The 14,790-nt window shown below is 47.2% G+C and overlaps 1 protein-coding gene and 1 long non-coding RNA gene across 11 annotated transcripts; both read left to right on the top strand.

Moving 5' to 3' along the window:
* Nucleotides 1–1,310: 1,310 nt before the first annotated feature.
* Nucleotides 1,311–4,348, top strand: LOC132464000 (uncharacterized). 10 transcript variants are annotated; one of them, XR_009527163.1, is made up of 7 exons: nt 1,311–1,397; nt 1,478–1,555; nt 1,604–1,762; nt 2,285–2,353; nt 2,433–2,590; nt 3,066–3,154; nt 3,469–4,348. It is a non-coding gene; the product is annotated as an uncharacterized LOC132464000 (long non-coding RNA). The 10 variants fall into 10 exon arrangements; XR_009527166.1 differs by having other exon boundaries at nt 1,478–1,603; nt 1,634–1,762; XR_009527168.1 differs by adding an exon at nt 2,706–2,767 and having other exon boundaries at nt 1,478–1,762.
* A 3,345-nt stretch (nt 4,349–7,693) lies between these two features.
* Nucleotides 7,694–14,350, top strand: pdp2 (putative pyruvate dehydrogenase phosphatase isoenzyme 2). The gene is made up of 9 exons (XM_060060145.1): nt 7,694–7,921; nt 8,233–8,358; nt 8,494–8,619; nt 8,771–8,890; nt 9,004–9,290; nt 10,381–10,486; nt 11,340–11,576; nt 12,462–12,761; nt 13,540–14,350. The coding sequence occupies exons 2-9, from the start codon at nt 8,278–8,280 to the stop codon at nt 13,807–13,809; spliced, it is 1,527 nt and encodes a 508-aa protein (XP_059916128.1). The 5' UTR covers nt 7,694–7,921; nt 8,233–8,277; the 3' UTR covers nt 13,810–14,350.
* The last annotated feature ends 440 nt before the right edge of the window (nt 14,351–14,790 follow it).

Raw genomic sequence — 14,790 nt, 5'->3', positions numbered from 1 at the left:
GAGTTTATAGGAAATTATACTTCTCAAGAACGCACAGAATGGGAGAAGATAAGCTATTGACATCTGAGTGAGCGAGGAGAAAAAAATCTCCAGTGTTTTAAATAGATTTTGTCTTGTTTCAGTAGAGGTGATGGAGGCGGTCGTCTGGAGGTGCTCGTCTGGAGGTCCGTGGCGGTCGTCTGGAGGTGCTCGCCGTGAGGTCCATGGCGGTCGTCTGGAGGCGCTCGCTGCAGGTGGAGGGAAGGCCGGGAGACGTGCAGCCCAACGGATGCAGAACGGTGAGACACAGAACTGCACAGCTGCACATTTTTTTTTAGGCTTGGTGAATTGTTTAGAATTAAAACTTTGACATGCAGCCACAGCAACTCTGAGGTGTTCTGAAAAATGTCAGATGCATTTTCAGCCACTAGGACCAGCTCCAGGATGTAGGCTAGGGGTGTGTGTGGCTGGCTGTTGGGTTAAATAATACCTCACTCGAGACTGCACAGTAGGGCATCAGTGAGATCTGTGGGAGCTAAAGCAGAGGAGGAGTTGATTATCTGCATCATGTACGGGGAGAAATGTGCAGTGTGCAAATGGAACGTGTCATTCGCCTTTCAGAAGGACTGAGGCGGAGGTCCTGGAGGCAGAGGCCAGCCTGGAGGCGGCGGTGGCCTGGAGGTCCTGGAGGCGTCCAACCTGGAAGGGGCAGCATGGAGGGCCAGGTGGCGGCTCCTCATCCAGTAAAGTTAAACTCATCTTCAGTGCATCCATGATGAAAGGGGAGAAATGTTCCAGTGTGCAACTGGAACTTGTGTCTCACATTTCAGAAGGGCCTGGAGGAGGCCAACCTGGAAGGCCTGGAGACGGCCGAGGTCCTGGAGGCAACGGCGGTCCTGGAGGCAACGGCGGTCCTGGAGGCAACGGCGGGCATGGAGGTGGAGGCCAACCTGGAGGTCCTGGAGTCGGTGGGCCTGGAGGCGGCGGTTGGGACCAACCTGGAGGTCCCGGAGGTGGCGTCCACCTGGCGGTGGCGTCCACCTGGCGGTGGCGTCCACCTGGCGGCGGCGGCGGCGGCGTCCACCTGGCGGCGGCGGCGGCGGCGGCGTCCACCTGGTGGCGGCGGCGGCGTCCACCTGGTGGCGGCGGCGGCGGCGGCGTCCACCTGGTGGTGGCGGCGGCGGCGGCGGCGTCCACCTGGTGGCGGCGGCGGCGGCGGCGGCGTCCACCTGGTGGCGGCGGCGGCGGCGGCGGCGTCCACCTGGTGGCGGCGGCGGCGGCGGCGGCGGCGGCGGCGTCCACCTGGTGGCGGCGGCGGCGGCGTCCACCTGGCGGCGGCGTCCTGGAGGGCCCGGAGGCGGCGGCGTCCACCTGGCGGCGGCGTCCTGGAGGGCCCGGAGGCGGCGGCTCCTCATCCAGTAAAGCTAAACTCTTCTCCAGTGCATCATGAACGGGGAGGAATGTCCGGGTTGCAAATAGAACGTGTGTCACATTTCAGAAGAAATGAGGCGACGTTGCGGAGGTCCTGGCGGTCGGCCCGGTGGAGGTCCTGGAGGAGACGGTCCCGGCGGTGGAGGTCCAGGCGGTCGGCCCGGTGGAGGTCCAGGCGGTCGGCCCGGTGGAGGTCCTGGAGGAGACGGTCCCGGCGGTGGAGGTCCAGGCGGTCGGCCCGGTGGAGGTCCTGGAGGAGACGGTCCCGGCGGTGGAGGACGGCTGGGGGGTCCGGCGGTGGAGGTCCGAAGGCGGCTCGTGATTAGACCAACCAGCTCCTCATCCATGGAAGGTAAGCTCTTTCTCCAGGTCAATCTGATCAACGAGGAAATCAAAGAGCGCAGCCATGAACTGGTGGTATCGCCATGTGGGGACTAAACTCTAATGTTTAACTGAAGTAACTGCAGTGTTTCCCCCAGCACTGTGTGGTTAAGGCTGTCTTAACAGTAGGGCCCCGCCTTGACTACCAATGTAGAACAATTATATATAAAAAATAATTATGCAATAACAAAGTGCAAAACTCGTAGGGAAAGAAAACATACTTTCCTCAAGTACAAAAAATATAGATAAATAATTTGTCGGTAATACTGTATACTGTTCAAAACAATAGTCGTGCCATAAAGCATTTTGAATGCAATTGAAAAGGCGGTTGTATGTATTATTGCGAACTGAAACCCTCACCGAAGACCCCCCCGCCCCCCCCCACCTTGACTAAGACATTGTCTGGGGAAACACTGAACCGGGTTGTATCACTTAGTAGTGAGTACACTAGGGTAGCTGGGTCATCTCCAAATGTAACTGAGTGCTCCAGCAGGATTGAAGGAGTCACTGGGGATGAAGATCACTGCTCAGGGGCTGACGACCACTCATCTTTCCGGAGAAGGTACATAAATCTACAGCTGATGTGATTAAAGTTCTGCAGTTCAGATCCGCTGATAAATGGTCCCATACCGTATCCACAGCGTCCTCATGGTGCAGGCGGTCAAACCTCCACCTCTTTGAAGAGACCAAGCAGCTTGATGACTGACTGACTGGTTCTTTATACTCAAGACCTCGTCCCAGAGCAGAGGACGGACCTAAGGCCCGCAGCGCAGCCGACTAGAGACTCCATGTGGAACCGGTAAGATACTGGATTGACCATCTTGAAGACATTTTCATTTATTCAACAAGGTTAGTTTTGTTTGGCGGGTATGTTGCTTTGATACTAGGGGCTTCTTCTGGAACAAACTTTCTAGAGAATAAGATCTGACTTCAGCCAATCAGCGGGATGTCCTTGAACAAGAGCCAATGGCTGAAGGTGCTCAAACGCATTATTTTGACTCGCTCCTCTACTATTGCTGTAATCAAGCTGGATGGCTATTTTGCTCCTTCTGCTGACAAAATCAAGTCTGCCACCTGGTGGCTGATGAGGGCGTAGCAACTCGGGGTACATTGGAAACATGATAAGAAGAGCCTGTTTTTGATGGTTGGATCGTACACCTAAATGTTTTTACATCAAAATATCGCCGAACCCCATGTTGGACAATGCTTGTTTTCATCCTTTCTATGTTTAGCTTTGATTTATCCTTACCTTTTCTTTTGACCCATTCCCTTAGGTTCAATTAAGTTGACCTCTCCTTCAGGCGACTTAAAGGGAGACCAGATGTGCGGCAGCTGGGTGTCATGGTGCAGAGACCCAACGCTGGTAAATATCTTATCTTTATAAAGGTCTGAAGAAAAGTCTTTTCTGTGAACATCTCCACTGACTAGTGTGCTCTTAATTAAATTAAAGTTAATTAAATGCAGTAACTCCAATGCACCTGGAGGCTCGTATTGAATTTTTTTTAAACCTGGTTCTCCAGCACTAGGACTGTTGCGGTAAATAAATGCTTGTTTTTTCGCTAATTTAAGTCTATGAAATCAAATGCTGATTGAGACCAGATGGGGCTGTTCCTGCATTTATAGACATTTGATTGCCCTTGACACTGATTCTACTTTTTGCATCAATTTACTTCACAGTACTGAACTACACCAGTGTGTCCTACTCCCATAAACCCTGAGGATCCCTGGATGGCTACACCAGCACATTAATCCACACCCAACATCAACACACAGTGCACACTCTATAGAGCTCGTAAGTCCGCCCCTTGCGGCGGGACCTCGTGAGATCGTAAGATATGACTGGGTTTCAATGGAGAGAAAGTAATTATTTTCTCCATTTTATGTTGCACCACATTTTGGGGGAAGAATGTTTGAATCAATCTTTGTCATTTATTTCTGTACTCCACATCTGTAATCCCAGCTGTTGTATTTTAACACGGTAGCTGGGAACCCTCTTTATAGGGAGCGACTAGAGGGACGAGGCTGGAAGCAAACCTGAGCCTGGATCTTAACCTTCTTTCTAAACCTAATGCCGCAATTTAACCGCAAATAAAGTGAGGCCTAAAGTAACTTGACTCTCTTACCTAAACTTGCTTGCCTATACTCGCTTGTCTAAACTCGCTTGCATAAAACCTAAACTCGCTTGCATAAAACCTGAACTTGCTTGGCTAAACTCGCGTCGCTTGCCTAATACCTGAACTTGACTAAACTCGCTTGCCTAATACCTGAACTCGCTTGCCTGAACTCGCTTGCCTGAACTCGCTTGCCTGAACTCGCTTGCCTGAACTCGCTTGCCTGAACTTGCTTGCCTGAACTCGCTTGCCTAAACTCGCTTGCATAAAACCTAAACTCGCTTGCATAAAACCTAAACTCGCTTAGCTTGACTCGCTTGCCTGTACTCGCTTGGCTAAACTCGCTTGCCTAATACCTGAAGTCGCTTGCCTAATACCTGAAGTCGCTTGCCTAATACCTGAAGTCGCTTGCCTAATACCTGAAGTCGCTTGCCTAAAACCTAAACTTGCTTGTCCAAACACGTTACACAAGGTTAACCATCCATAATCTTTAACCCAAACCAGACTTGTCCCTGGGTCGCTCCACTTTAATTTAGAAGTTTCTTCTTTTACCTCATCTGCGTTTTGAGTTTCATTCTTTGAGGGCTTGAAGTGCTTTGGAGGATATTTGAACCTTTGTTTGCCGCATCAATAAACATGCTGACGATCAATACCTCTTGTATAGGGGCCCAGGATTTGGTGCAACGGCCCTGCGTAATGCCTACATTAGTAGGGTGATCACTGTTGATCCCAATATTGATCATTAACCACCTCATTCTTTGGGGTTACAAATCATATAATTTATGAGCATATTTGCAAATGCCTCCAAATATCAGATTGTGTAAAAACGAATGAAATGTAACCTGCTTGATTTAAAGAAAATAAAACATCCAAATATTATAAACCTGTTTTGTGTTCTCTTACCATGTGGAAATGAGCAGATAGATATGTTTAGCGCTGATTTGCTGCCTCCTTTTGGTGTGGTGCTGGGATTTGTTTAATATACTATTATCATTTCCAGGATAAGTTAATAACCTAGTATAGCCTACCCGGAAAAGAAGGGATATGATGGCCAGGGCAGGCTGTTTCGGTGTAAGTGAAATCCGCGAGCTGCTTATCATGTGAGAGAAGGTTATGTAGTCACATTAAAAAATACCTTGAAAGATGGTAGGCCTACGATCTACGAGAGACGCAGAGGAACTTTCCTTATGAGGCTTTTGTCAGGATAAAAAACGGGTGCTCAGCAAAATGAACAATAAGTTGAAGTTTTTGCACTTGTAAATAGTTAATTTCGTTTGTAGCCTTTACTCAGACGTGAGCTCATTCTTGCATGCGGGTGTCCGGCTTGGCAGTGTAAAAAGGCCTATACATCATCCTGCCCAACAATATGGGCAGGATCTAGACCAAGCTCTCCTAATCGGGTCAGCAATAGCCGGGTTTCAATGTGTTTTAATATCTAGCATTCATATTATTGCAGTCTAATCTTTTCGTGGGCTATTCTGTTGATGGCCTTGATGGGGAGATATTTTAACGCTTTTTAACCCCATTTTCCTGCATCATTCCTGCGTCGCCCCCTCCTACGGAGCCCATTTCAGCACTGTCAGTAGACGGTTACAATCCTACGAACGTCGTGAGTGCAGTGAACGCGCGTTCGAAGCACTCCAAAGAAATTTACGATGGCTTGCAAGATCCATCGTGAGAATGATCGTACGAGCATCGTTATCAGGAAACGGAGCCCTGATGCCCATGATCCTCTGTTTGTGCTTACATTGATAGATAGATTTTGGCTCTTATTATGAATATTCATGACATGCAAACATCTCGCCTCTGCTAGGCTAACGGCACTGTCCGTAACACACGCACGCACAAACACAGGACAGGAACACACACACGGCCACGGTGGAGAGGTCATCTCTCTTATGACGTCACAATGAGCTGCATGACGTTGGAATTTTTTTCTAAGAATCTTTAACGTTTGCATGTCTACTGTTGCACACATATTGAAAAACGCTTCTGAACAAAAGACATCGCTCGACGATTTCCGTCTGATTATTAATAAGCTTATATTGTCTGTTGTTTCTGCAAGGAACGAACGGAAAACAAAGGTATGTTACGGTCACTTAACGAAAAAAATTAAATGATTTACTAGGGAACGGGCTGTTAAATAGGATTCATTTGTTGAGTTTATAGGCTCTGTCGTATGTGTGCGATCGTTTATCTGACGCATCGTTTCATAACGCGGCCCTCAAGTCGGACAAGTCGTTTTATTTTTCCCATCACATTTAATCGGTCACCATAATGCAAAATTGCATTATGTCAGCACTTTGAAGTGGGCTATAGACCGAATTTCACATAAGTTCAGGCACTGACTGATATGACCATACTAACTGTTGTACCGACTACTTGTACACAAGGAACCATTCGATTTTACTGTATAGATTTAGAGAAAATATCATTTGAAAAACGTACACATGCATATTCTCGCCTTTGCAAAATTGCATTATGTCAGCAAGTGGGCTATAGACCGAATTTCACATAAGTTCAGGCACTGACTGATATGACCATATTAACCCGTGTGCTGACTACTTGTACACAAGGAACCATGTTATTTTACTGTATAGATTTTGAGAAAATGTCATTTGAAAAACGTACACATGCATATTCTCGCCTTTGCAAAATTGCATTATGTCAGCACTTTGAAGTGGGCTATAGACCGAATTTCACATAAGTTCAGGCACTAACTGATATGACATACTAACTGTTATACCGACTACTTGTACACAAGGAACCATTCGATTTTACTGAATATATTTAGAGAAAATGTCACTGACTGATATGACCATACTAACTGCTGTACTGACTACTTGTACACAAAGAACCATGTGATTTTACTGTATAGATTTAGAGAAAATGTCATTTGAAAAACGTACACATGCATATTCTGCTGGCCAATGGAGTCGAAGGTCCGCACTGGCGGCCAACTTGCCACAGTCAGCTGTTCACCCATAACACTGTGTTGACTTGGTAGTGGTAGGCCTACATGTACTTTTTAAATAACCTTAACCACCTTGCTACATTTTCAAACGGTTTGTTTTGTTATAAACGTCAGAGATGTAGTTACGGCACTGCATACTTGATACTGATGAATAATTATGTTGGATTAAAAAAAAATTGAAATGTTCTAAAATTGGTACAATATTATAACCACGTTAATAAGGTTTGTAAGAAACCCAACCGTTGGTAAAACGGTTGAAAATGTAGCAAGTTATGGTTATTTATAAAGTACATGTACCACTGCCAACACAATGTTATGGGTGAGCAGCTGACTGGCAAGATGTCCGCAAGTGCGGACATTCTAGACGCCGCCAGCTAGTGTTCTATATATCTACACACGTAGGTGAAGGGTTTTATTTTGAAAACGTTGCGAGATACCACCCAAAGGCTGTTTAGAGTAAAGGCGCTCGAAGATTTTGTGTGACGGCTGGCTTAACCGCGGATGAACGAATGGCGGCTCACTTGACCGCAGTGCTACGCACCTGCATCCAAAAAAAATACATAAATAACCTGCGTAATTACTGTCGTGCGAATGGCCTTCTGTCATGTGCTTGGGGGAAAGAAAACGAACAGCAAATACAGAATATGCATTATATGCACATACAACGGTATTGTATGATTGATATGATATTGTATGATTACAAGTGTCCCCGTCTGAAGTTCAACTCCTGCTTGTGCGCATGCTGCTGTCGCCTGTCACCTAATTGTTACTTCCCGTTTGGCCATATTTGATTGGCTGACAGCGGACCACCTGACGAGTTTTGGTCAGCGTGTGCGTCAGTAAACTGACAGCCATTGTCGAAAGAGAACTTATAGTTGTCATCAGGGGTTGAGTCCTGTTGAATGAAGAATAACCTTTCAGAATATATTATCAGATATAATTCATTACCCAAGGAAATGCATTTTCCTTTGTGATTCTTATCGACACGTTGCCGACGATAAGTCAGTGACAGCATCACCCGGCGTCGGCTTTGATCTGCCAATGTGTACGTACTTGTTCCAACAACCGGCTTACTATTGCATTATCCAGCGCATAGACTACTCTGTCCCTACAGTGTACCCGCAATAATCCCTAATCGGTTTGAATCAGAATATACTGTGACTATTGACGTTGGCTAAATAGTCCCTTTCGTTTTGCCTTGAGCTAACGCTGGTACCGTTAGCCAGCCTGCTCCAGGTTAAACAGGCCTTTGACATGCTGTAGTGATCTAGTGAAGGTTTACCCAGAGGTTGTCCCTGTGTGACCTATTTCGCCATGATTCATTTTTTTTAATCATGTTTGTTCTCCACCTCACAGATTACTGACTGGCCATTGTGATAGAGATCAAAGACAAACTATCAAATGTCTGGATTGATGTGCTCCCGCATCCTCCAAAAAGCCGCAAGCTGCACGTTGTCATTTAGTTGCAGTGCGTCTTTGCAGGTGACTTTACTTATTTGATACATTTTCGCAAGGTTTTGTAGTCTATTAGCTAATCGTTCAAGGTGCATTCTTGATCGATTTGTTTAAAAAGTTGATCAGCGTTACCGATGACTATCAAAACGTTAAACTGTCCAGTGGATGCAGATCGGTGGTCGCTCAACAGCTGGGGCTTTAGGTGGGCGGTGCCTCTCAACTCGTCAGAATATGGACTTCCAGCTTAACCAGATCCAAGTCAACAGCATTTTACAAGCAAATGAGCAGGTAATACCCACAAATGCATGTATTACCATGAGCTTACTATAGACACAACCTTGTGTATGCAGTAAAACGGTAGATTCTTGGTATCATGCTATTGAATGTTTCAAACACAGTTGTGTGTGTGTGTGTGTGTGTGTGTGTGTGTGTATTTCAGGCAGTGAGTATCCCTTGGTTTGATGGCAGAAGTCTCAGTGCTGTGAGAAAGTTTGAGAGCAACCATCTTGCTGCCAACACACCTAATGAGGACCGCCACGGTGCTGCCACCTGCCTACAGGCATGTTCAGTACACCTCTACCGACATCTGCATATACTCCGATTCATACATTCATCGCGTGCGTGCGTGCGTGATGTTTAACCCATTACTCCGTCTTATTTCTGACGGTGTAGACGCCAGGAACGCTCTTCGGCGTGTTCGACGGCCACGGGGGCTGGGCCTGCGCCCAGGCGGTCAGCGAGCGGCTGCTGTCCTACGTCGCCATAGCGATGATGTCCCTGCGGAGCCTGGAGGAGCTGGAGTGGCTGATGGAGCAGGGCCGTCCGGTGCCGGCCGTCCTGCAGTGGTACAAACACCGAGGGGACGTCAGCTACCAGAAGTCGGCCTCCTTCTACAGAGAGCAGCTGCGGGTGTTCTGGCAGGAGCTGCTGGACCACGGGGAGCACAGCGACGGCATGAGGTGCGTGTGGTCAACACCGGCCTCCTCTTCCTCTTCACTTCTCATTAGTCAGTTCAACTCCTAGCCTGGGGATCCCCAACCCGTTCTGCCGGCGATTTGATTACGGCCGGCAGATACACTTCTTTCTTCTTCCGATATGTTTTTGCGGGAGGCCATCACCAAGCTGGCTTCCCCCCCTGGCGCGCTATTGGCTCGTTTAACACAATGACGACAGAGAAGCAACGGCAAGCAGCCAATTGCGTACAGAGTCATTTGAACTACTAGGCCCGTTGATCAAGCCTCCCCAGACCAAGCTCAATCTACGAACTAATCTACGAACTTGGTCTGGCAATAGCCAGGCTATTAAACTCCGCTATTAATGCTTTGCTAGTGGAGAAGAAAAAGCTCAGCATATTATGTAAGTCAGGGGTCACCAACCTTTTTGAACCTGAGAGCTACTCCATGGGTGCTGAGTCATACGAAGGGCACCCGGTTTGATACTCTTCTGAAACAACAAATTTTCCCAGTTTGCCTTTAGTTATATATTATTAATATTGATTAATGATGCTAATCTATGTGAAGAAACTGATCATGTTAATGATTTCTCACAATAATTATCAACAATGACTTAAAAAAGGTGGGAAATAGTTGTTCCAGAATGAGTTGTGCTATGTTTAGAGCCGGCCTGTGGGCGCCTCATGTGGTCCTTGCGGGTGCCCACGGGCACTGTGTTGGTGACCCCTGATGTAAGTCATGGTGAACGTTCTCCATTTCTTGATTATGTAGTGATATTGATGATTGGTTATGATGGGGCTTTAAGTTTACGAAGACTTGGATCTTATCCGTGTCAAGACCGTTCTCTATTGCGAAGTTAGACTGTAGCTATTGCACACGGAATACACCGGACATCCAGTGTAAAATATTATGCACCAGCAAACCCTACGTTTTCAGTCAGGGCTTAATGACTTCAATCTTAAATGCACATTGCATGTACTTTGAGTTTGTTGTCGTGTCTGAACAAGATAAAAACATGCCAAAGCTTGTTTATGATTGGAAATGCTATTGACATTGTTGGAATGACCCTAACGAAGATGTATCATTCTGTGTTCAGCCCAGCAGAAGCTATGGACTATGCCTTTAAACGACTAGACACGGACATCTCTCTTGAGGCCCAAGTGCCCCTTTCCTCAGACCTGCTGAAGAGTACAGCCATCCAGGTAATGCGAACGGGGGGGTGCCCCATTGGCTTTGTTAAAGGTGACATATTATACCAGCAGGCTTGAGTTTGAATAGCCATTAGATAGTTGAGTAACGTTTGCTACGGTCCAATGAGTAGAGTGGTAGACTGATCTATCCAGCATACATCTATGTGGACACGCCCACTTGTGATGTCAGAAGAGGCAGATTTTCCAAACAGCTTGTAAGGCTAATCCCACACACACCTGGTGGTATAATAAGTCACCTTTTTTATATTATTTATCTTTGGTGGGAATATGACAGTTGACTTTGTGTCACAATCGCACTACTTTTCAAACAAAATAAAAGTTAAAGGATCTGAAACCAGTGCTCCTACACATTAGTGCTGCACGATTTGGTGAAAAAGTCATATTGCGATTATGGTGGACAATATTGCGATGTAATAAACAAATGGTGACATGAGTCTACTTGCTTGGTTATCAAGGAAAATGCACACAGATTGCTGATCGTTTTAAAATGTTTATTTCTCAACTCAAACATACAAACTTAAACAAGCATAGAAAAATACCAAAACTAAAAAATGTGTACAGTACTGTTATCAAAAAAACAATATTTTACAAAATAGAATAAATAATAAAAAATATCTTTTTCAAAACAAAGGCATTTCTGCAGTACAAACTTGTTAGGTTTTCCCAAAAGTAAAACTAAATAGAATAAATAAGAAAATACAAATTAAATCTTTTACATTTTTTTGCATTTTATTTTATTTTAATTAAATCGCAGCCTTTGCGGTTATACAATCACAAAGGCTGATATTGCGATTCGATGAATCGTGCAGCAGCATCACCCCGTCATCGCGCTGCTCGCCTGCAGGTGGCGTTCACGGGCTGCACGGCGTGCGTGGCCCACCTGGACCTGGAGGGGATCCACGTGGCCAACGCGGGCGACTGCAGGGCCGTGCTCGGGGTGCAGGAGGACGACGGCTCCTGGACCGCCCTGCCTCTGTCCCGGGACCACAACGCCCAGAACCCGGCCGAGCTGCAGCGCGTCCGGGCCAGACACCCCCCCTCGGAGACGGCCACGGTGGTCTCTGAAGACCGACTGCTGGGGGTGAGAGACGCACTGGATGGAAAGGAGCGGAGATGCAAACGAATGACTAATTCCAGTACCAATTGTCTTATACTTGTCTTACACTTAATGAAATGGCCCACCGTCCATTTCATTAAGATATACGATGCAGCTGGGGTTGTCCCTCTTGTGTATTCATAGCTGGAGTACTGTAGGCTTGTGCCGCTGTACTTCTTTGAAAAACGAGGTTTTCACAATCAATGCCAGACAACACTAGCTAAATCGGCACGGTGGGTGTTTATATTGGTTCATCTAGCTTTGCAAATGTGTTTGAGGTCCTTCAAATGAGTTTTAGTTGGTCTAATCTGAAGTGCCCCATCGACAACCAAGGCGCCGCTGAAGTCGTGTTCTGCCTGGTTCTGGTTGTGTGAGACAAGTCTTGATGCCCCCGGTGTGTTCTGCCTGGTTCTTGTTGGGTGAGACAGGTCTGGATGCCCCTGCTGTGTTCTGCCTGGTTCTGGTTAGGTGAGACAGGTCTTAATGCCCCCTGCTGTGTTCTGCCTGGTTCTTGTGGGGTGAGACAGGTCTTGATGCCCCTGCTGTGTTCTGCCTGGTTCTTGTGGGGTGAGACGGGTCTTGATGCCCCTGCTGTGTTCTGCCTGGTTCTTGTGGGGTGAGACGGGTCTTGATGCCCCTGCTGTGTTCTGCCTGGTTCTTGTGGGGTGAGACAGGTCTTGATGCCCCTGCTGTGTTCTGCCTGGTTCTTGTGGGGTGAGACGGGTCTTGATGCCCCTGCTGTGTTCTGCCTGGTTCTTGTGGGGTGAGACGGGTCTTGATGCCCCTGCTGTGTTCTGCCTGGTTCTTGTGGGGTGAGACGGGTCTTGATGCCCCTGCTGTGTTCTGCCTGGTTCTTGTGGGGTGAGACAGGTCTTGATGCCCCTGCGTGCCTTCGGCGACGTGAGCTTCAAGTGGAGCCGTGAGCTCCAGAGCAGCGTTCTGCAGACCCTGGAGTCGGGCGTGGACCTGGACTCCCTCAACATGTACCACCACACGCCGCCCAACTACCTGACTCCTCCCTACCTGGACGCCGCGCCGGAGGTTCTGTACCACAAGCTCCGGCCCCAGGACCGCTTCCTCATCCTAGGGTCCGACGGCCTCTGGGACGAGATGGGGAGCCAGCAGGCCGTCCAACTGGTCGGAGAACATCTCAGCGGGGTCCACCTGCAGGTATTTATCTGCTGTCAGTCACTTGCTTTGTTTTGGAGCTAGCTCATTTATGGTAGACACCTTTTCCATTTAGGGGCGGGGCTATATTACCTTTCAGGCTATTGGTGTCTGTACTCGCCAATTAGATTTGGGGGGTGAAGCCAGAACGTTGGATTGATGTTGCCTGGTAACCCAAAACTGCTGATAACATTCTATCCTCCTAAATCATGCTATAGTATAAACTTAATCAATAGCGGGCAACATGAGTTCAATTTTATGTAGGTTTGTAAATTTGGTTTGGACCAGAATGAATCCATAACTTGACTAGGTAACCCACTTCATCACTTTTCATCCAAAATAAGTTCCAGGGTTGGATTTTCCTTTAAAAGTTGTATCAGCGATGCTAGGCCGAAACATAAATGATCACATTCATCTGATTGGTCCTCACGATCCGCTGCCCGCCCCATAAGCAGGCTGTCAAAAAAACGTGTCTCTGTAGGCAGCCTGTGCTCCGAGATCGTACCCAAAAACAAATAGTACTACAGTCAAAACCTAAATAAATAGTATTCCAACCAAACACTGACGAGGGGTGGGTGTGGTGGGGTTTTGCGCTGCGTTCATTAATGGATGCACGAAACACGGAAGGGAGGGGCACGCGGGCTCTGTTTGTTTGGGATCTCGTTTCAAACTCCAACAGAAGAGACGTCACCCAACATCGCTGATACGACCTTTAAACCTTTCTCCTCCATATTGATCCCTTCACCTCCTCGGTCTGGTCGCTCTCTGCTGCCCCCTGCAGGCCCCGGTGTCGGACCAGGGTCTGAAGCTGGGTCAGATGCAGGACCTCCTGCAGAGACGCAGCGCTCGGGCCACGCGGCCCTCGGACCTCAACGCCGCCACGCACCTGATCCGGCACGCCCTGGGCACCAGCGACCGCGGCCAGCTCTGCCCGGAGAGACTGGCGGCCATGTTGGCCCTCCCGGAGGAGCTGGCCCGGATGTACAGGGATGACGTCACCGCCACCGTGGTGTACCTCAACTCGGACCTGAGCAAACCCCAGAAGAGCTAGGGGAGACCCGGTAGTCTCTCTACCAGACGGCCTCACGGGGTGGAGAGGACCGGATCCTTCAGCACACACAGAGACGGTGTCCCATCACGTTTTCTAGGATATTTCCTTTTATTTTAACAGATTGATTTGTATGTTAACATGACAGTGGCGTGTTGTGTTTATGTACGTGTGTATTACACAAATATCTCGCCTAGCTTTAATTGTTACCATTGTAACAGATTTGACACAGGTTGTTATCAAGATCCTTTTTTAATTGTAATATACGTGTCATCTATGTGCAGACTTAATTAGTTAAGGAGCCACAACATTTGTGAGCCACGATGCTCCATCAACCTTTTACTGGGATGAGACCAGTCCCTTATGGCACAAAGAAACCAGAGCTGCCCGCTGTGAAGTGTGGCCACCAAAGAATATACTCATGCGCGTTGGACCATTTGATACAATTGGACAATCATTTTTCTTTTTTTAATTAAAAATGTTTACAGGATAAGCTTTTATCTATTCCTTTTTTTGAGTTGTTTCAATAAAGTATGAACCATAATGTCTGCTATTTTCTAAGTCTCCATAGCTAATAACAAACATAATTTAAAGCGAGCACATGTTCACATTTAATTGGTAAGTAAACGGGTAGTTGCTGAACCCCCTGCAGCCCCTGAGAGCGTGAACGCAAACATGTATTTTATGTTTACATTTACTATTTAAGATTTACATCTATGTAACTGATGGATCCCATTTAGATTGTCGTTTGTCCTCAGATTCACATCTGACAATGTATGTTTGAAATGTATTGATTTCTTTCCTACAGAAACCAATACAATGAGTAGTCGATTAGTTACTAGTAATCATTTGAATCAACAGATTATCCAACCGTTTATTGTTGATGGTTAATAATCAAAGGAGAAACAAAGGACTAACCGCAGCTCCAAAGAGGGCTGGACAACTGGCAAACCCACAAAACTAAACAAATCCGGTGGGAAAAGG

Source organism: Gadus macrocephalus, chromosome 9 (assembly GCF_031168955.1).
Source record: "Gadus macrocephalus chromosome 9, ASM3116895v1".
Classification (NCBI taxonomy): Eukaryota; Metazoa; Chordata; class Actinopteri; order Gadiformes; family Gadidae; genus Gadus; species Gadus macrocephalus.
This window is presented reverse-complemented; position numbering and strand designations above follow the sequence as displayed.

Bases quoted from the DNA above. Each gene is read 5' to 3' on its own strand.
- pdp2 (XM_060060145.1), top strand. From the start codon at position 8,278: ATGTCTGGATTGATGTGCTCCCGCATCCTCCAAAAAGCCGCAAGCTGC. The intron at 9,291-10,380 runs GTGCGTGTGGTC...TTCTGTGTTCAG, and splicing joins GAGCACAGCGACGGCATGAG to CCCAGCAGAAGCTATGGACT. The intron at 11,577-12,461 runs GTGAGAGACGCA...GGGGTGAGACAG, and splicing joins CTGAAGACCGACTGCTGGGG to GTCTTGATGCCCCTGCGTGC.